This window comes from Microtus ochrogaster, unplaced genomic scaffold (assembly GCF_000317375.1).
Source record: "Microtus ochrogaster isolate Prairie Vole_2 unplaced genomic scaffold, MicOch1.0 UNK27, whole genome shotgun sequence".
NCBI classification, from domain to species: Eukaryota; Metazoa; Chordata; class Mammalia; order Rodentia; family Cricetidae; genus Microtus; species Microtus ochrogaster.
The window spans coordinates 1,701,727-1,724,156 of record NW_004949125.1 but is presented as its reverse complement, the minus strand read 5'-3'; the positions used below and the strand labels follow the sequence as shown (position 1 = coordinate 1,724,156).

The following is a 22,430-nucleotide window of genomic DNA, read 5'->3' as shown; positions in this document are numbered from 1 at the left end:
AAAACTAAATCCATTGAAAAGGTGACTCTTTTGGTATGGTGGGGAGCAGGCAGATATCTTGGACAATATACAGAAGCCAATTGATAACTCAGTGACAGCGATGGCTGGAAGGGTAAGGTAGTGGATAAATGCCTGCCTTTCATTCAAAAGGAGCCAAGTTTAATTCCCCCAATCCACGTGAAATGTCTGGGGATGATGGCACACACTACTAGTCCTCAGCACGAGGGAAGCAAAGACAGGTAGGTGGATGGGGGTGGGAACCACTGATCCCCACCCCCACTTTGGTCTAACTGATGAGCTCCTGGTTAAGTGGGAGACTTGGTCTCAGAACAAGATGGAGGATCTGAACAATGGCTCCGTGGACAAAGTGCTTTCTGTACAGGAATTAAAACTGGAGTTCAGCTCTCCAGCACCCACATAAAAGCTGAGTGGGTATGGTGGCCTGCCTGTAATCCATGCACCCAGAGGAAAAGATGGGATCCCCAGAGCAAGCTGGCTGCTAGACTAGCCAAGTCGGGTTTAGCAAAAGACCTTGTTTCTGTAAATGAAGTGGAGATCCATCAAGAGCATCACCCTCTAGCCTTTACATGTCTATACACGCAAGTATACATGCACCTACACATGTGTATGCCTCATCACATGGGAACATGCATACACACACAAACACACACTCATACCCTTGTGCACCACAGATATGCTACTCCTAACACACACAACAAACAAAACCCCCAAATATGACAATAAAGATGACTGTGGATATCAGTCTGAGTGTTGTCTGGGAGAGAAGGACTCTGGGGACGAGACACAGCTGTCCGGTCACCTACTCCACTGTACCCACCCAGCTCTCCTGCCTCAGTAATGCTTGCTAAAGACCTCCAGAGAGGAACCCCGCCTCCTGAGCAAAGCTCAGTGCATCTTGTAACTGTCCTGCTGAAGTTCCACCACCCTGGGCAGGCTGTCTCTGATGTCACCTCTCTTCCTCATTTAATCTTTATGGCCATTTTGCACATTTTTCTTTTCCAATATATACTCAATTATGAGCCTGTCCAGCCCTAAATGTCCCTGGGCAGGGCCCCTGCTGATGGCTGGATGAGATGAAAGTGCCGGTTTTTCTTTATTAGAATAATTTGGACACATTTTCAAAATGCACCGGCCCGTTCCGCCCTGTGTACTCACAGCACAAAGTTTTGTGAATTAGTCACAGGAGGTCATCCTTCAACGCAAGGGACAACCGTGGGAAGCCCACCCAGAGAGAGAGATAGATTGCCCTGTATAGCCTGGGACCCTTGAAAGCGGGTACAGTCCAGGCCCTTCATAGAAAGGGGGACTCAGTGCTGCAGAGGACTATCCAAAGGGGGTACTTCTGAGCTCTTGGAGCATTTTTTTTTTTTTGCTCCATACCTGCTGCCTTTATAATGAACGGATTCTCTAGGTATGAAAAGATCTCCTGGTAGGCCTCCCAGGGTCCCCTACATAACCTTTAACTTGTTGCTTCTTATGTGTTCTTTGGGTTTTACATTTGTTGTTCTTATAATTAACCCACACTTGTATTCCAGCCCCGGAGACTCTAAGGAGTCAAGTGGGGCTGGAGAAATGAATGGTTTGACAAATGCCTGCACCAAACGGTCAAGGGTCTGAAGCAAGTTCTCAGTGCCTGCTTCAAGGACCAACCCCTCTGCTCACTGTCAACTCAGATTCCATCCTTCTGGCTAAGTGCGGCCTTTTAGAACTAAGGCAGGATGGCGATACTATGTGATGTATTTCTCTCCACCACCACCCCCCTTTCCTGGTTCATTTATTTTCAGAGGTGAGTCTGAAAAGTCACAACCATTCTGCTCTTTGCGACAAAGCTCACTGCTGAGGGCCCTTACCTGAAGTGGTCTGTTTGGGGGGTTTTGTTTTGTTTGTTTTGGTTTTGAGACAGGGTCTCACCGGATAGCCCTAAATGTCCTGCAACTAGCTCTTAGAGACCAGGATGGCTTCCAACTCACAGAGATCCCCCCTGCCTCTGCCTTCCTAGCGCTGGAATTAAAGGCACGTGCTACCATGTCCAGCTTGTTTTTGTTTTGTTTTGAGACAGGTTTAATGTAACCAAGGCTGACCTGGAATCATCATGTGTCTGAAAACAACCTTCAATTTCTGATCCCCCTGTTTCCACCTCTGGAGTGCTAGGGTTAGAGGTATACACCCCGAGGTCAGGGTTTGCAGTGCTGGAGATGGAAACCCGGGCTTCATGCGTGCTAGGCAAGCACACTATAATTTATCCACATGTCTAAGACAAATATCACAATTATCATCATCAGCTTCCAGTCTACGGGATGTCCCACTTGGCATTAGAGAATCTCCAAGCCGCGTGGCTCCTTCCTTTGCCTGTGTTTCCCCTTTACTTCCTTGGCCATCCGCATACCTTTCTTCTCCCTGCTCTCCAGAAAAACCATCCTCCCAGGATGGAAAACCCCTCCTGAGCATTGCAGAGCTCCCGTGTCAACACCACCGAAATCCTATTCCATCCCTCTGGATTTCTGACTCATTAAGTATCAGTCCCTGACAAGAGCGTTTTTACAGACAGTGTATTAACCTTGGCAGGAAAATCACAAAAAAGTTGTATTGAAGCCACGGAGTGGAGCACAGCCCACTGTAAATAATACATAAGGCTGGGATGGAAGACCGGTTCCTGTGATTAATGATGGAGCCTGCCACTGGGAGATGCCATCATTGGGGATATACTGCAAAGACCCCCAAACTTTCCCTTCTCCTCTCAATTTTCCCTTCATTAGCCCGAGGAATCTTAACAACTCCTATATATTAAAACAGGGTGAGCAACCGGAGAGAGGTCCGAGGGTCATGGGTGGCTCCGCAGCACAGGGTGGCTGTCGTCCCCTTAATCACTACGCGGTCCTCCGGGGGGTGAACGATGGACGTTCGATCTGAAACAACACAAGTCACAGCCCAATGAAATCACCAGTGTGCGAGTCTGTGCCCCCGGGGGACAATGAATTGGTCATCTGACATCAAAGCCTCTGAATTTGCTCTCGTCTTGATGAAACAGGTGTAAAGGGAAACACTCAGAATGCTTAGAGACGGTCAGGGAAGGGAAAACAAGTCTTTCTGTGTGGCAGCAAAGTTAGTTAACCCAGTGCCCACTCCTAAGCCATTCCGGGTCTCCAAACTCTCTAGAAGAGACAAAGAGCTCCTGTAAATGCTTAGGGAGTCAGTCCCCTGCTGCAGGTTAGAGTCTAGACTCTCTGGAGCATCTTTCTCTGTGTGTGAGGATGTCTGAGGTCAGTCTTAGGGGCTGTGCCTCTGAAGCTGTCCACCTTATTTTTCTGACGGGTCTCTCACTGGCCTGGAACTCATCAAGTAGGGTAGGCTTGCTGGTCGGTGAGCTCCAAGTATCTGCCTGTCTCTCATTCCCTGGTCATGGGATGGCAAGCATATGCCATTGCTTCCAGTTTTACGTGAGTTCTGGGGATCAAACTCAGGTCCTCCTGCTTGTAAGTTAAGAACTCAGCTGCCTAAGTTGTCTCTCTGGCTTGAAGTCAGGATTTTTAAACCAGGGAAGAGAATGGAGGCCTAGCATTCTAGTTAGGGAGGCTGAGACAGGAGGAACAAATTCAAGACCAGCTTGGTCTCTGGAGTAAGTTCATGGCCAACAAATTTCAGAGTAAGCTTAAGAGCAGCCTAGGAAACACACTGAGACCCTGTTTGTAAAGGAAAAGTAAAAAGAGGGCTGGGGATGTAGCTCAGGGGTTAAAGTCCTAGGTTTGATCCCTGGTGTTGCAATGAATATACAGGTAAATAAATAGTATATAAATAATATTGAGATTCTTTGCTAAGATAATTATTGTCTCCACACATCACCCTGTGACTTTGGAAGGCGCTGTCATTTGTGCTGTTTGATTTAATCAAGAGCAAACCTGTGACGCCTGTCATTACTCCTAATTCTTGAGCGTGAGCATGGATGCCCAGGCCCACTATGAATTGCCTAGGACCACACTGCTGGTGAGAGGCAGGGCCAACCGTCTGTCCCCCATCTGAGGATCCCAGAACCCACAGCCACTGCTGCAGAAACCAGCTTCTCCACTCAGCCTGGGCCACACTGTCACACACCTGCCAGGGGACACCACTCTGGTTCCAGACACAGAACTAAAATTTGTGAGTCCCAGGGCTTCACTTGAGGCCCAGCACAGTGGCTTTCCAGCTGTGCATCAGGAAAGGCTTCTGAGTCTTCTGGACTTTGCCTATGAGAGGGCACGTGACTGTTCTGAGCAGCTCGACCGAGCAACCTGGATAACTCTACAGGTCACCGAGCTGGCTCACTGTCCCTTAGCTAAACATGGTCCCAATGCTGATCCTCAGCAGATCCACAGAACTTTCTGGAGAGTGATCTGTGGAGAGCCAGACCTCATGTTTTCCCTTCCCACAAGTTTGAAAACATGAAGCTAACGTTTTCCCATGTATCAAATGCGCTTGACACCAACCTCCAAACATAAACAAAACCCTTTTTTAGTACTTTGCCAACATTGTAGGAATGTAAATGAAAAGAAATTGATGTTTTGAGAATATCTAATAAAGGACTGAAAGGGTTATCTGGGGCTGGGGAGATGGCTCAGTAATTAAGAGTGCACACAGCTCTTGCAGAGAACCTGAGCTCAGTTCCCAGCACCCATGTGAGCTGTCTGCAGTTCCAGCTTCAAAGAATCAGAAGCCCTTTTCTGGCTTGAAGGCACCTACACTCATGTGTGTGACCTCCACTCCCCTAGACCGCTCCCCTAGGCATAAGACAATTGAAAAAAAAAGGATCTTAAAAATCCCATTAAAAGGGTCATTTATTAAAATGTAGAATGATGGTACGAGAGAAAATGCCAAATATGAGCAGGCTGTGTATGTGTGTGCATGCGCACACACATGTGGGTGTGCTCTTTACAACTGACTACATCCTCACATATTAGTGCAGTGAGCTTGAACTTTCTCCATAGAGACCCTTGCGGAGACTGTCAGTGCACACCAGCCTTTTCCATCTGAAAATGGACTGTTAGAATGTTGCCAGGGGCAACAGGAAGAAAGGGCACTTAGGTTCTTAATGTCTGGGTCATGGCCCTTTTAGGGGTTGACTGACCCTTTCACAGGGGTTGTATTTCAGACATCCTGCTTATCAGATATTTACATTACGGCTCATAACAGTTGCAAAATTAGAGCTATGAAGTAGCAATGAAATAATTTTATGGCTGGGGAACTGCATCAAAGGGTTGCGGCATCGGGAAGGATGAGAACCACTGCACTAGAGAGGCAGGGAACACTTGGTGTGTCATCATGCTACAGAAAATAATTCTTTCTGTACATCAAGGACCAGGGACCTACACTGAGACTGACAAAAACTGAGGGAACAAAGATGTCCCTACTGTTTGCTTCTATTTAATTTATGTAGCTGAACTACAGATAGTATAAAAAATATGTTCTGTTGTGCATGCATACACGTTTGTGTGTGTGTGTACAGAGGCCAGAGGTCAATGTCAGGTGTCCTTCTTAACCACTCTCCACTTTATTTCATGAGGCAAAGTCCCTCACTGTACCTGGAGCCCCAGGGGAGACTGGCTGGCAGTGAGCCCCAGGAATTCTCCTGTGTCTGGCCCTATAGCACTGGGGTTACAAGTGTATGTCTGATGGGTGCTGAGGATCAAACTCATATCCTCTTGATTGCACCCCAAGAATATTTTTGACTGAGTGACCACTTTAGTCTCCCAAATACTTTCTTTAGAATATCAATGAGTGATTCAATTTCTTTATAAAATTAATCAAAACATTATTTTAGCTGTTCTAGCCAACTGGGTATAATAAGTCTATGGATTTTAAAAAGTCGATCTGCTACAACTCTTGAAATAGCACTACGGACTTTCTGGATACACCTCCTAATTATTCTTTCAGAAACAGAAAATTTAATTACTCAACAGATTTCTATAAATTAGTTGTAAAAATAATCATCTTCTTCGAACTAAGTGAGAAAATCTAAAGGAGTTCTGACATCCCCGGGACACAGAGGATACGGCGATGCTAGTGGGATCTCGAAAAACCAAAAAAAAAAAAAAAAAAAAAAGAGAGAGAAGCGTCACAGAGAACGGTCCTTACTCCACACGGTGAGCATGGCGGAGGCGTTGACAGAGGCCTCGGTGTTTGCTGCATAGCAGGTGTAGTTGCCGGCATCTTGGATGAAGACGGGGGCTATCCTCAGCCCCCCAGATTCCAGCAGCATGAACCTAGGAATCCGGACAGAGCCACTGGCCAGAATGAGGTTTCCTGAGGAGGAGAGGAGAACAGGGGATTGTGAGAGGCACAGCAGTCGGCAGGGAAGGAGGGAGAGGGTGGAGCTGTTGGCAAGATGATAATCCGAGCAAAGTGAACATTCTATGTAAAATAGCTGAAGCGTTTTCCCCATCATTGGCAAGGATGCTGAACACCAGGAACATCCTGGTTGCCCAGTACTATGAGCTCTTGTTAAGCAGACTCTGGTCTGTGTATGGATCCTTATCTTGGGATGACCACTTCTCATGATTACTTCAATCTCCCAGAGCCCCTGTGGGCGTGTGTAAAGGAGAGCCACATTTACACAGTTACTACTGCTCTGTCATTGCCACTGATGTTCCAAAGTTTTGTTTTTTTTTTTTTTTTTAATAATATGTGTGTAAGGCAGTGGTTCTCAACCTTCCTTCCCTCATGTTGGGGTGACCCTCCCAACAACAAAATTATTTTTATCGCTACTTTATACCTGCAATGTTCCTACTGCTATGAATCATAACCTAAACTTGTCTGTGTTTTCTGATGGTATTAGGCGACCCTCATGAAAGATTTGTTCCCAAGGGGTTGAGACCCACAGGTTGAGAACCACTGGTTTATAAGGTGTCTGTATGGTTGTGTGGATGTACAAGTTTATATGTACACGGTGTGAACATATATAGAGGCTGACCTTTTTTATTTTTTAAAGACAGGGTTTATGGCTGGGAACTAGGGTTTACCGAATGGTCTAGACTGTCTTCCTCCACTGTGTCAGGATAATGGGTGCACAGTTTTTTACATGGGTACTGGTGACTAAACACATATCTTCATGCTGTGTCACAGACATTTTACTAGCTGAACCATTTCTCCAGTCCCCAAGTTTTCCAGAGGCCCAGGGTCACCTGTCTTATTCACACTGCACCCTGGCATCTAGTCCCTGGTGGAGACATTCAATATATGGCATTCGGTCTTCACTGAGGGAATGAATAAGAAAATGCAGCCAACATCCCAGTGTTTTCCACACCAGCCACGTCCACGTGGCTGCAGAGCCACCTGCCTCTCTTCCACGTGATGGCGGGTTTGGGAGCCCCAGACACCTCACACCTCAGGACAGCTGTCATCCCGTCAGTCACCGTGGTGTCCACTGGACGCTGGGTGAAGGCAGGAGCAATATCTGTAGGGAGAAGTTAACAGTGAACTGCGGCTCGGCTCTGAGAAGCCTGCCTGGGAATCTGCACGGGTCTTGCAGGACTAATCAAAGGCAAAGGTACTATGTGGAAAAACAGTAGTCATTCTGGAGTGGTTCCTGCCCTGTGCTACTAGGAATCACCCGTCCTTGCTTAGCGTCTAAAGGGAAGTGGATGCCTTTCCCCAAGCCCAAGGATCCAGGAAGGGTGTTTATCTACAGAAACCACCTGGCTTTGTCCTTTAGGCGACAGACTGTGTCAAGGATGGGATGACACGTCCAAACTTCCCAGGGACATTCTGAAAGCTGACGCACAGATCTAAGAACCCCTGTCCCATGCGGTGGCTCATTTTTGTTCGTGGGGAAAGGGCTTCACAGTCCCAAGCAAGAGGAAGGAGACAGGCGTGTACTGGAATAAAACGCAGCCAGTGTTCCAGTGTTCTCCAGATCAGCCACACGACTGCACAGCTCCTGCCTCTCTTCCACATGATGGAGAGGTGGTGGGGTAGGGAATGTCCATATACCTCCCATACACTCCCATTCACTCCTGCAAGGTTATGCCCTCTGTGCTATGGAGCTGTGGCACAGACCGTGCCCCTCAAAGTCTACAGCATCGACTACCAGGCCCTTCATAGAGAAACAAATAGACTGCAAACAAACTCAAACTACCTGGTCAGTCTGCATCAGAACACCCTGGCCATAGCTGCAAGGAGGGTTCCAAATAATACTAATGGATATGAACTCAGTTTCTGGCTTAAACACCCAATATTATTGCAGCTGCCTGGAGCAAGATGGGTTTCTGGTGCTCTGCTGTGGAGAGCAAGTGTGGCTGCCAGATAGGGTCAGGGAGAGTGACCTCCCAGATTTGCCAAGATACACGTGTACATTTTAAGGACTTAGCTGTCTCTTCACATGCCTCAGGGAGCCACTGGTCCCATGTGTGCGCACACACCCACACGCCCACCCCGCTCCACGCCCCCACGGCCACACTCCCCATGGTTCTCCCCATCTGCAATATCAGCACTTTGCCTCCAAAAAAGGGCAAACTTGAAAGGTGCAATTCCACAGCCACTAAATTCTACTTCATTTCAGAAGAACAATGTTACGGCTGTGGGAGATTAGAAAGCAAACCCGCAGATACAGTGAGAACCTGTACTTTTATTTTATTTTTCAAAGACAGGGTGCCAAGGTATTTCTGCTAATGGGATAATAAAAGAAACCCACAAAAGAACTATAATTGTTCAATAAAACTAAAGTAGAGAATGAATATTTTTTAAAACGGAAGAAAAAGATCAAAAGGAAAAGATTAGGAGCGAGCTATATACTGGATAGTCTTTCTCATTCTGTCCAGGGGGGACAGAAATGTTTTTTTTGCTCGTTTAAAAAGGAAGATTTTTTTTTTTCTTAAAATAAAGAGCAAGGCCCACGGGCTTGCCTAGGTCATGGTTCTCCTTAGCTCAGCCTCAGAAGGGCTTCTGTCCCTTCGTCATCCCAGGGGCAGACAGGACGCTCCCCCGCTGTGTACTGGGGCAGAGTGGGCAGCTCTGACCCGAAGGCTGGCCACGCTCATATGTGTTACTCACTGGTCACATCCAGGTAGGTGTTAGTCTGGATCTCCCCTCCTTCATTACTGGCAAAGCACTGGAAGATTCCGGAGTCTTCTGGACTCAGCTTCTGGATGTGCAGGCCTCCGCTGGGGAGCACTTTGTACCTCGGGTTCTGGAGCTTGCTCACGGGGACAGCATCTTTGTACCATTGGAGGGTGGGAAGAGGAACCCCTGAAGAGGAATAGAGGGAAACATTACACCCCAGGAGCTCTCTGTAGGAGGGTAAAGACGAAAAGGCTTCAGAGGCCCGTATGGCAGCCTTCTCACGCCATAGCGGGTTAGGGACACTTCCCTCGCCTCACATGGAGAAACCCACACTGAGAGTTCTGAAGAGGAAGAAGGAATCAGCAAGGGCCACGGCGCCCAGGTTTGCACTCATTTAGAAAGATTTCAACTGTAATTGCCCTTGAGTTTAGGCCAGAGTTGATAGTTCTAATTCTGTCCCAGCTAGGAAGGCTAGCCCAAGGGTCATTGGCAGTTTCTATAGTGGATTGAATGACGCCGTGAATGTGGGTGACACTGTCCCATGGGCTGGGAGCCAGGACTGAAATAAAAGGAGAAAGTAAGCCAGGCAGTGGTAGCACATGCCTTTAATCCCAGCACTAGGGATCTCTGTGAGTTTGAGAGAGGCAGGTGGATCTCTGTGGGTTCGAGGCCAGCCTGGTCTACAGAGTGAGTTATGGGACAGAAAAAAAAAAAAAAAGTTGAGTACCAGCATCCATCTCTCTCTGCTTCCTGACTGTGGATGTCATGTGACCATGGTGCTCCTTGTGCCCTGCACCCCCTTCCCTGCCACGATGGACTGTACCCCCACACTGAAAGCGAGAGTACTGGTCAGGTACTTAGTCACAACCATGAAACAAGTCACTAATACAACGGGAAAGTTCAGAACATAACCTCAAAGGCTGTGAAGATTTGACAGGTTGGCCTGGAACACTCCCGCCGTGCACACGGCAGGGGCTCTGGATAGCGTGAGCACTCGTGATCACAACCAACAGCAAAGCTGTGGGCCATGAGAAGTCTTCGATGAGCCCATGGTTGTCAGTGACCTCAAGGCAAGTCTAGACTGCTGGGGGAGTGACTTCAAAGCCCTGGAGAGGCCCTGATTAAATGGGGTGGGGACATCTGAGAGAATGTATGTCCACCTAGGAGACACTGAAAAAGTTGCTTTGTCCCTAAGACCCACATGAGTACAGGAAGAAGGGGTGCACAAGGCCCTGTACTTGTACCCCAAGGTACATGGCAGGGTGCTAGACTAGAAGGACTAGGGAACCAGACAGACTCAGACTTCAGAGCCCTGCCTAGTTTCCCCTTCCTTGTGTGTTACATCCCAGTGAGACACAAAGCCTGGTTTCCGTGGTGGACATTAAGACAGGCTCACAAGGGCCATCACCTGGGCGGTGGATGGAAGGGACTGCTGTCAGCCTAAGCGCCTAGTGAGGACTTCTGAAGCCCGTCTGCTCTATGGCATTGGTCAGTTCACATAGCTCAGGGCTGATAACTATGGCTCTGCATTGTCTGGGGGCAGCCCAGTCCTGAGCAGAGAACCCTTGGGCCCTCTGCCAGCAGCTTCTGTGCAGGGCTAGGTTCCCTGGGGGATCTCTCTGACCTTCCTGGAGTCCAAGAGGACCACAACCACCCAGAGTGAACTAAGTGTGCAAAGAGGCTCCATGGAGAATCCACGCAAACCACAGGATAAGACACTAAGATTTAGTTCTAGAATTTAGGTGCTTTTGTTCCTTAATTTCCCTAAATACATTTTTTTGTTGGTTTTAAGCCAAAAAAAACAAAAAACAAACAAAAAAAAAAAACCCTTGCTATGTAGGCCAGGTTGGCCTTGAACTCTTGACCTTCTTGTTTCAGGTTCCTGAATGCTGGGATTACAGGCCTGTGCCTCCAGGCCTGGCACCATAAAATGGATTGAAGTTTTAAATCTCATTTTAAAATCTCATTTTGCTGAGATCCTCTAAGGGTCTTACTCAGACCCCTGACTCAGTCTTGGTGTACGTGGGTGTAGACGGTCCATTTGGATGACTAGAGCTGATGGTGGGAGCGTTTCCAGACGATGTGTTCTCGGGCAGTTCTTCCCCTTAATTACGTTTCCTGTCACCTCTCATTAAATCAGGACAACTTTTAAAAATCCATTCCAAGGTAAAAGCATATGCAATTCACGTAAGATCTCATAATGGTGATTACATGATGTTGCTCTCATGGGAACCCCTCCCCACTCCCCATGCAGTTTGCTCCATTGCCAGAGTTAGCTGGAAATCACATGACCGCAGAGGAATGTAGGAGGCCCCGCTTGATACACAGTTTCTAGTCTATGCTTAACAGTTTCCCCCCCTGCAGAAATTCAGCAAGAAGAGAGCGGCCCCCTGTCAGAGGAAGAATGTCAGAATTGCCACTTACTGAAAAATAATAGTTACTACATGGGAGGATGGGAGGGTTTCTACTGGGGGGCATTTCGTGTCAGATAGGAACCATATGCCCTGCAGTAGTGGAGAATGTGTTTATTTCTGAAATAGAAATGGCGCCCAGCTTCTCGTGCACAGAGCTAAGCTTCAGGGGCTGCTGCGGCATGAGGAGGAGAACGAGGCCACACAAGAGAAGGCTCTCCACTCAACATCTGTGCCCTTCCTCTCTCAGCCTCCTCCGTGGCTGCGCGAATGGAGTTGGAGCTGGGGAGAACGGAAACACAGCGTGTTTAGGAGTGGCCGTGATGAGGGGACCTGGAGTGGGAACCGGAGGCTGCAGGCCCTTTGGCCGGCAAAGACCAGGTCTGACCTAAGCCACTGGAAGGGACTCTTGGTCAGAGATGACTCTGTGTTCACCAAGAGCTGCCAAGCATCATAGGCCTCCCGTTTCTGAACTGAAGGGTGGGGCGGATATGGGTGGACACAGGTGTGGCCTGCTCTCCTGCTCTAAGTCCTTGGCATTAGCTCTTGAGGGTAGCCGAGCATCATAGCAGGCGCATGTGCCGGGGTCATTGGCTGGGTCTTGGACTGTTCTGCATCGTCCCATGACCCCAGTATTTGGTGAGCAGGTTCTATATGCCAGATACCTGGTGACAATTTTCCAAACCCTGTCTTGTTACTCCTGGAGGCTCTGAGCACAATACTTAACTGTGCTTTCTCTGAAGCCAGGTTCCAATAGTCAATAGAGTATATAGAGAGATCACGTGCCTCTTAGGAAACTGCTAGCATGAAAGCTAAACCAGTCTGGTCTTTTTTTTTTTTTTTTTGGATGAGGTGCCTTTAAAGCTCATTAGTGAGCCAGGGACAGCGGGAGCACTTGCCCCCTGCTTCCCGAGCTAGCTGCGGACACCTGCTTGTCCGGGTGCTCTCTGTTCATCCTATGGCTGCAAAGTCATGGGCAATGATCAGCTACCTGACTGAACCTCAGAAAAGGAGGGAGTCTCCAGCCCCAGGACATACATTAGATAAAAGCTTTTCATCCTGAATCAATTGGATAGGGAATTTAGGGCATCTTTTTTCCTGCCTTTTCTATAGGCTAAGGCTACACTTTGCAAGGTCATAAAATGAACTGCTTCCCTTTCCCTACTCGGGTCTCCAGCGCTCTCATTATGAAGCAAGGGCCATTGTTTCTCACCAAAGCAAGGTTTCCCTCCCAGCGCTGAGTGAGTGGGGGAAACTGTGCTTATCCAGGTCCAAACAGTCAGGAAAAAAGCCTTTTCATCTATATAGGTCTTGGTAATGGATTGCCTTGTAAAGCCTGTGTCATGTGTGCTTGCGTGCGTGCGTGCGTGCGTGCGTGCGTGCGTGCGTGCGTGTGTGTGTGTGTGTGTGTGTGTGAACATGGGGTCAGGAAGTTATCTGTAACTTCCTGTGTAACCACACAGTAAAGTCACGGACAGGGTAATGGGTACAATGAGCCACAGGAAGGAGGGACAATGACGTGTGGAACAGGAGAGCTGCCTCGGAGCTAAAAGGACAGAAAGGCAGGAAAAGTTCCCATTCCAAAAAAATAAACCATCATGATAGGGCCCTGGCACATGGCTAAGCTGGCAGAGTGCTTGTCTAGCTTGCAGGAGTCTCTTGAGTGCCATCCCCGGCACTGCATAAATCAGGTGTGGTGGCTCATACCTAGACTCACGGCACTTGAGAGCTGAGAGGCGGAGGCGGGCAGACCAGGTGCTCAAGGTCATCCTGGGCTACGCAGCAAGTTTGAGGCCAGGCTAGGTTATATAAGATTCTATCTCAAAAAATTAATTAACTAATTGTCTAATTAGTTAACTAATATTAAAAGCACCCTCCTTTCCTGCAGGTTGCATGGATGTGGCGCCCAGTCCTTATCACCTGGTGGATAGAGAGAGGTCTTTTGAGAGCCACGGTCTTAGGCCCATATCCTCTGGGGAACCCAGTTACTGAGGGGAGCTACCGGGTCTGCTGATTCCGCTGTCTTTGGGGCAGACAAAAGGAAAGGCCTTTTTCCTCATCTCCCTTCTTCTGGAGCCCTAGACTGAGCTACAGACAAGGAAGCAAGAGCTGCACAATGGCGACTTCCTTCAGCTAAGTCACAGGCTAGCTATTGAGTCCTAGGGTCCAGTGTCCCCAGCCTTGATGGTCACTGTCCTCCCGGAAGGATTTAAAGACTCCCCCGCCCCGGAAATCTCCCATACTCACCCATGGCTCGACATGGGATGTCCACAGTTTCTTCCACTTCTCCTAAAATCCGACTCTCGGGCTCAGCAGTGAAATATGGTGGCTCTTTAAACAAGAAAAAGAAAATGGCCCCTAAGTAAAGGAGTGCTTTTGTCTGAATGGGAAATGTCCTCCCTGGGCACACGTTTGAACTCTTGATCCCCAGACGGTGGCACGGTGGTGGAAGGTTGTGGAACTTTTAAGAGGTGGGACCCTACTGGAGGAAGTGAGCCCCTGAGGATGGGCCTTGAGGCTTTGTAGCCAGACCCCACTTTCTGATTATTCTTTGCTTCCAGAGTGTGGATGCCGTGAACAGCCAGCCTGCTGCTCTGGCCACCGTGCCTTCCATGCCTGTCAGCATTTCTTCCCCATCACGATGGACCACATCCTTTTGGACCTGCGAGACAACAGTCAACCCTTCCTCCTTTCAGCTGCCTTTGTCGGGACGTTTAATCATAACAGCAAAAAAGTGAGTAACACAAAAAGGATGTCAAGGACCACAGTGGTTTCTGTTTGTCTGTTTCTGTCTGTCTGTCTCACTCTCTCGTGTGTGTGCATGTTTGTGTGTGCGTGCATGCGCATGTGTGTGTGTGCGTGCGTGTGCATGTGTGTGTGTGTGCTTGCATGTGCATGTGTGTGCGTGCATGTGCATGTGTGTGTGTGCGCGCGTGCATGCGCAGGCCAGAGGTCAATGTCAGGTGTCTTCTTCAACGGTTCCTCTCTTTATTTTTTGAGACAGGGTCTTCACTCAGTCTGAAGGGCACCCACTTTAGCTAGACTAGGATCCTCGTACCTTACCTTCCTCCACCCCGTCACGAAGCTCACAGGTGTGCACTGCCATGCCTGGCTTTTTGTTTGAGTGCTGGGGCCTTAACTCAGGTCCTCAGAATGTGCGGCAAGTACTTATGGACCAAGTCATCTCCCCAGTTCCAAATCTGAGATCTTACATCTTTTTTTTTTTCTAAACACGTCATCACCAGTCACCACCACACTCACAAACTCAAATTTGGGGAGCAGCAGACAAAGGCGATTAATATTCTAAGGTTCCAGAAAGCAAATTACCACTCAGGGCGATGGCTACTTCTCAGTTTGTGGGCTTGAAATCACGGCATATCTTAATTCACGTTTTAGAAAGGACATCCCAAGAGCTTCGTAAAGGTATATTTACAGCACAGTACTTTATAGGCATGTTCGTTTCCATCTCTAAACTAAACACCAATGCGAAGCATGTTGAATAGCCCATAACAAGGGGCCAGGCCCATAGCAAGGAGCGTGCAGCCTAGTATTTTTTTTTAAGTCTTAGTAGTTCTCCGCCAAAACATAAATTTAACATGTCGATGGAATGCAAAACAGTGGTGGTGAAGGGGTGGCGGAGTGGTGGGAGTATGGGTCCAGAGACTCTCATCCATCCTTAGCAGTGAGGGAAACTCCCGAGCAGTTCTGTTCTGTAGACGCTCCCCTTGCGTGGGCCACAGGAAACAGTGGCTGTATCAGACAATGGTTTCCTGGGACCATAAATTCCAATATTTTCTGCAGTTTATTCAGCAGAATTCAGCAGAGGCATGGCCGGGCTCAGGGGGCATTAAGGCAGCAGAGGTACTTCATTATCACGGTGACAAAGGCTCTTGTGTTCACTTTCTGCGTGATAATTAATTTCTGGAGACATCTTCTTTTCATTGTAATAGTGTTAAATGTGGATAATAAGGTTTGGTGTGCCTCCGCTATTGACCACTTCTTAAAAAAATAGGGTGGGACCTAAAGTGTGTGTGGAGGGGGGTGGGGGTGGAGATGAAAACATACCAGTTCAAAGGAAAAAAAGGACTAAAGGCTTGTGAATGGGCAGAACGTGGGTATCAACTCTGCAAATACTTGGACCTCTTGAGCAAAAACATCTGCCTCAGCTACTCACTTGCACTGTGGAGACAGCTGTGGATTCACTAGGTGGGAGCAGAACCCTCCAATATGGGGGTCTTGTGTGTATAGACCGGACTTGGAAGCATGTTGCTAATATTTAAAGCCTTCGCTTTCCTAGCTGGTCTTCGCGCGCACACACATATTCCCCGCTCAGCCGTGTCTCTCTAATCAATACTAACGCTAGCAGCGCTATTTATGTTCCAACACCATAGCGGTGCAGTCTGTCAAGGACCTTACGCACAGGTCACGGCCCATATTCATCAGTGGATGCTAAAGTCAATCGCTACCATCCTGGTCCTGATTAAAGGCATGCGAGGGCAAAGGGGGGGAAATTAAGTTAAATATCAACATTTGCTCATGATTAATTACAGTTTCCATTCCCTCAGTCAAACATCCTATTTTTAGGTAACGATGAAGTTCCAAGCCAAAAATACAGAAAAAGTTCATGTATCCTTTCCTGGGTTTACCCGTGGAACTCTGTCCTCATAGGATAACAACTACAATCATCTTCATCAAAACGACTTTCCCAAGAGACGCTCCTACGCCTATTAACATTCCCTAGTAGAGGGAGGAGGCAGGTAAGGTCATTAGACCCCCCTTAACTGAGACTTCAGCCACTCCTCCAGGCACCTCCCAGCCATCTGCATGTAATTCCGCCCCAGCTGAACAGGGTCTCTTGGTTGTGGGAGGCGCTAGAGTACAGAGAGTGTGGAAAGTTCATTGAAGTGGGGACTCCATCTGTGTGGTGGGGGGGGGGCCTTGTCATCCACGCTAGAATGCTTTTTGATGAGGTGGCTACTTTTGGGGCAACCATGGTCCTGTAAGTGACCTCTCACCCATGCCTTGAAAGTAATCCCCGTAGACTTGTAAACTCACTGGTTCATAAAGCTAGACCTCATCCTGGTATCTGCCTTGAAGTGTAGATCTTGCTTAAGTCTTCCTAGGTCTAGATCAACAATCACCCCACTGGTAACGCCTTCCTAAACTAAGTCTGATCACCTCTAGGCTGTCACTCATGTGATCAACAGATTTGATCTTCACTGCCCCTTCAGGCTTCTGCTTGCGTGTGCATGCACATGTGTTTAGTCCCATGCAGGGTCATGTGTCTATACTGCACTGGAATGCAGAATGGTCCTTCATCCTGAAGATGCTCTCCACCCCTAACCCCTGTGTCTGGTCCAGGGCCAACCCCCTACTTTTGTTAGACTTTCATTTCAAGAATGTTATGTGAACGGTTATGCTGCATGAAGTGGCTGTCTTCCCGCCATGTAATTCCCTCAGGATGTGTCCAAGAGGACACACTTGAGAACATACACATTCCAGTGCCATGGATGCCCAGCACCTCCAGGGCCACAGTGCCTTCTCCAGTGTGGTGGTTTGAATGAGAATTCCCCCTCCCTATGAGCTCATGCATTTGAATACTTGATCCCCATTTGATGGCACCGTTTGGGAAGAATTAGGAGGTGTGTTTTCATTAGAGAAGGTGAGTCACTGAGGGCTAACTTTGTGATGTGGGAGGGTCTTCTGTCTATGTGTTACTTTCATTGATTAATAAAGAGACTGCCTTGGCCTTTTGATAGGGACAGCAGCTTAGATAGGTAGGATAGACTGAACAGAATGCTGGGAGAGAGATAGCAGAGCCAGTCAGATGCCATGATGCTCCAATCTGAGATGGACGTGGGTTAGGATCTTTCCCAGTAAGCCACCACCTCGTGGTGCTATACAGATTTAATAGAAATGGGTTAATTAAGATGTGAGAGTTAGCCAAGAAGAGGCTAGATATAATGGGACAGGCAGTGTTTAAATGAATACAGTTTCCATGTATTTATTTCGGGTAAAGCTAGCCGGGGTGGCCGGGAGCCGGGCAGGATGGAACAAAGGGCCGGTGCTCCTCTCAGGCGATGGGAAGCAGCCTGCTGCTCTTTTACAACTTTGAGGTTTCCAAAGTCTTCATCACCTCCAATTAGTTTCTCTGTCTCATGTTTTTGGATTAGGATGTAAGCTCTCAGCTATTCCTCCAGTGCCATGCCTATCTACCTGCCACCATACTCCCTGTCAATGACCTCACCCTCTGAAATTGCAAATCTCCCCAGTAAACTCTTTCTTTTATAAGTTGCCTTGGTCATGGTGTCTTTTCACGGTAATGGGAAATTTACCCAGAAACCCAGATGTCATTTATAGTTTCTGCTTCCTAGGACTGTGCAGTGGCATCTGGCTGAGGATGGAGACAAAGAATCTACGCAGTGTCCCTGGGGACGGGCTACCTGAGGGGGTGCACCTCACCTCCAGCAGAAGCCAGGCAGCTGTGGTGTACACCTCACAGCTGGGCAGATGTGCTCCCCCACTTTACAGCACCTCCCTCATGAATGTGGGAAAAGCACCAGGAAACTGGGACCCTTCGGGGCAGCCTGGTGCACCCTGTTCCTGGAAGCCTGCCAGGTAGGTGAGGTGACAGGCCAGGAGGGGGCTCACAAGGGTCCTCCCCCACCCGTGACTGCTTGTTTCCACAAGGTCTGCAGGGAGGGCAGAGTGGGGCATTTACTAGGCCTGCAGCTGTGAGGACTTCCAACTGAGCCACACGGGGACACTCTGAGGACTGTCATTTAAAGCACATGCTTTTTTACCACTTCATCTTCCAAGGGCACTGGGCAAGCCTATGTCTTGGCAAATGGGAGACTTTTTGAGAGTGAATGCCAGCTGGCACAGGTCAGTAATGGGCATTAACTATTGATAAACCGGGGATTGAAATGGACACTTCTGTCCTCAGAGATAAGATAAAGGCATCAGAAGAGTCTCATGCCCTGCATGAGCCCAGAGTCAAGACAAAGCCAACAGGGGCTTAGTGTCCTACAGACAGCCCCACTGCAGTAATCAGAACCAGAGTTAGGGTCCTCCCTACATAGCCGCAAACTGGGACCTTGGATGAATTCCTCTACTCAACAGGGGCTTGAAGCTCAGGTTCTGATTGCAGAGCCAGTCCCAGTAGAGGTGGTCAATGCATACCCAGGCTGTGTTGTACAGCCCTTGGGCTTGGTAGTGAATTCAGTCTGCATTCCAGGCTTGTTAGTACATTTCCCATATTGGCTTCCCCTCCCTCTAGGAGGCCCAGATCCTGTACTATTCTGTCTTTGGCTTCAGTCACTGTACACATTGGGTGCCTTGTCCACGGTAGTGGGCAGGAAGAACGGTCTCTAGGGATAGCCACACCAGATCCCCTGGAACCTATACATTCTGTATGTGACATGATGAGCTCTGCAGAGCGGATGAAGGTCATCAATCTTAACATGGGAAGAGTGGGAGAGCAGGGTTAGCTGAGCGGCCAGGTCTAATGGCGTGAGCCCTTATGGTGGAGAACTTTCTCTGTGAGGAATCAGGAGAGGCAAGAGGCCTGGCAAAGATTGAAGATGGAAGGAATGGAGGAAGGGAGGAGAAAAAAATGGGAAGGGTGAGGAGTAGGGAGGGAGGGGAAGGAAAAGAGAAAGGAGAAAGACAGATGGTAGCAAGGGGGATGGGTAAGGGAAGGGGAGGTGGGGGTGAAGGAGGAAGCAAGGGGAGAGGGAAGAAGAAGAGAGAGGAACTAGACACTTTTATGTAGGGACATAAACACCTATTAGGTGCTCGGTGTCGGCTGCAGAATGGCTGCTCATCTGAGACACTGTATTCTAAAACAGAGTATCTGGATTTCGGAGAGATCTGTATACAGGGAATTGGAATAGTTTTACAAGAAACACACAGGTCCTCTGTAATGGTCTCTCTGGTGGTCAATCTTCATCGTCAGCTTTAGAATCACCATGGAGACACACCTCTGGGAGTGTCTATGAGGATGCTTCCAGAAAGGTTTAACTGAGGAGGGATGCACAGCCCCTCCCTACATGGGCGGCACCATTCCCTAGGCTGGACTAGATAAAAAGGAGAAAGTAAGCACCAGCATCCATCTCTCTCTCCTTCCTGACTGTGGATGGCATGTGACCAGCTCCTCACACTCCTGCCACCATGCCTTCCCCGCCATGGTGGACTGACTGTTCCTCAGAACTGTGAGCGAAAGAAATACCCCCTTCCTTAAGTTACTGCTGTCAGGTTTTTTTTTTTTTTAATCACAACAATGAGAACAGTCACTAATGCAATCACTCTTCACTCCTAGTACCAGGGTGGGTGTGAAGGAGCTCTGTGGACACTGGAGGGTGCGGTGGCCACAGACCAACTGTGGTTCCTGCAGGACATGCTGAATCTGTCAGTCGTGAGGTACAAGTATCCCCACAGTGATCCAAGGTGCTTTAACTGGTAAGAGCCACTGCTCTGGTTTCATTTCTATTACTGTGATAAAATAGCCCAACAAAAAGCACCTTCGGGGAGACTGGGTCCATGTGAGCTCACAGTGCCGGGCTGCAGTCCACCACAGCAGGAAGGACAGGTGGCAGAGACTAAAGACAGCCAGTTGTATCTCATCTGCAGTCAAGACCAGAAACCGTGATTGCATGCGTGCTTGGTACTTGGCTTGCTTTCTCCACAGTCCAGGGCTCAACGTCAAGGAACAGTGCTGGCCACTTTCAGGATGGGTCTTCCTACATCAATTAATTTGATTGAGGCAGTCCCTTGCAGACATGCCCACAGGCCCACCTGCGCTAGACAGTTCCTCACTGACACTCCTTCCAGGGGCTCCTAGCTTGGGTCACATTGACAATAAGAGGTAACTATCATGGTCGCCATCCTTTATCCTGAAGAAAGCACCGATGCTTTCATGGATGTCAAGAGCACCCTGGCTCTTAGTGTGGAACGAGTGTGGTGTGTGCACTCACTAAAGTGATGTGCGCACTCATTGGTGTGACGTGCACACTGTAGTAGCAGCACCATGCAGCATATACTATGACAGAGCATGCCAATGGCACATGAGGTCATCCTTTCAGCTCTTCTGCAGTGACCTTACTCCATTGCCTCTGGGCTAGTAGCCTTATCTAGTGGCCCACGCCAAGGATTGGGACCAAGGTCAACAACACCAACAACTCCCATTAAACTTGGTTAAAGGTGCAGCCAGAAGCGAGCCCTAAAGCCTACACTTAGGCCTCCCTGTCACACACCTTGCTACCATGTGCCAATTGCTACAGAGTATAGCTGAGACTCTTACAGTGATGTCTGGGAGGTTCTCAAGGGACACCTAGTCTCAATGACAGGTAAGCTTGCCAGAAACTGGAGAGTGGACATCCAAGGTCAGCCACAGGCAGTTGCTCAGAGCTGGAGCGGACACAGCCAAGTCTAGGGTTTGCCTCCACCAAAGTCGGCCATGGTCAATCCCTGGTCTAGAGCGGCACTGGCTGCGCACAGCACAGTAGAGCCCACAGGTCTCCAGCAGAATCGGGGGTAGGGCTTTTCCTTGATAGCCTCACCAGTGTTTCCCACCCACCATGGTAGGCAAATTTGGTTTCTGTTCCCAGAAGATGCCACCAAGGAGAAGCTGGTGGTTCAGTGGGAAGTTGTGCACCACAGGGAGGCAGGGGCCATGTGACACAGCAGCCTCTGAGCGTCAGAGCAGTGGTGTGGTGTCTCACCAGCTAGGTCAGGAGTAGAAGAGGTCAGGCATAGGCACAGCAGGACAACTGAGCAGTGAGGAGGTAGGGGACAGGGCTCTGGGATATGCAGGGTGGGCACCAGGCACCTCCAGGGATCAGAGCTTGGATTCCTGTTTAGACCACAGGAATTGAGCAATCCAAGTAGAAGCTGACAGGCAGCGTAAACAGCCGCCACTGCCACCTGTCTCGTCTCATCAGTATGAGACACACGTAATTGGAAGGCGATTCCTTTCAGCTCTCATTCATCTGCATGCTTATATCAATAGCTCTCTCCCCAGTTCTGCTGGTGACAGGCTGGGAGATTGGTCACACTTCCCCAGGATCCCTCCCCGATGGGGCGACCAGGCTTGGGGACAATCTCTGAGCCCTTTGAATCAGCAGAGATACTTTCTTCAGGGTTTCTCCAGTGTGACCCAACCACAAAGTTCCACCTGTCACAACTTCTAAACAAAAGGGGCTTCAAGTCAACCTTTTTGAGATAGGAAGCCTTGAGGCTGACGGTCGACTCTGGGGTAAGCTTGCCGCAAGAGCACGGGGGCCTGAGCTTGCATCCTTGGCATACACGTAAAAAGATGGGCATGCTATTGTGCCCCTATAACTCTAGCACTGGCGAATGGAGTAGGAAGAGACAGGAGGATCCCTGGAGCCTGATGGACAGCAAGTCTAGATGAATTGCTTAATAAGGTTCAGTGAGAGACCCTGCCTCAAAGCACAAGGCAGATGGGCTGGAGCTGGCTCCAGTTAAGAGCGTGTTAACTAACATACCAGGGTTCAGTCCCAAGCACCCACATCAGGAGGCTCATACTTGTCTTTGACTCCATTTCTAGGGGATCTGACACTCTCTTCAGACTTATGCAGGCAGGTTTACACACACACACAGACCTAGTTTTTTTTAATCTCAAAAATGGGTTTGAGGGTTATTGAGAAAGATAGTCAATGTCAGCACATATGAACATGTGCACACACATACACACATATAAACACAGAAGAATGGAAGTCTGTTCCTGTACCTTTATAAGTCATAATGTGAGTTATGATGAGTGCTGAGCACAGAAACCCATTCTGCGATGAATTCAAGATCAAAGTTAGGATGATAGATTTAAATACTTGAGGAGGGAATGGTGACGGAGACAAACATTTGAGTTTATAGGGAGATAAATTTTCTCTCTTGTTTAAATTACCTTAAAATGTTTTTAACACAATACAGTCCTGTCTGCCAGAGATTTAC

General features: G+C 48.6%; 1 protein-coding gene across 1 annotated transcript in view; it reads right to left on the bottom strand.

The window, feature by feature from the left end:
• The window catches only part of Sdk1 (sidekick cell adhesion molecule 1), a 622,567-nt gene that overhangs the window by 243,922 nt on the left and 356,215 nt on the right, over nucleotides 1–22,430 (bottom strand). The window contains exons 7-11 of the mRNA XM_026789743.1: nucleotides 13,707–13,790; nucleotides 9,040–9,234; nucleotides 7,328–7,444; nucleotides 6,127–6,294; nucleotides 2,825–2,927 (exon numbers count right to left, since the gene is read on the bottom strand). Of these exons, the coding sequence (XP_026645544.1) occupies nucleotides 2,825–2,927; nucleotides 6,127–6,294; nucleotides 7,328–7,444; nucleotides 9,040–9,234; nucleotides 13,707–13,790 (667 nt within the window). The remainder of the gene's footprint in view (nucleotides 1–2,824; nucleotides 2,928–6,126; nucleotides 6,295–7,327; nucleotides 7,445–9,039; nucleotides 9,235–13,706; nucleotides 13,791–22,430) is intronic.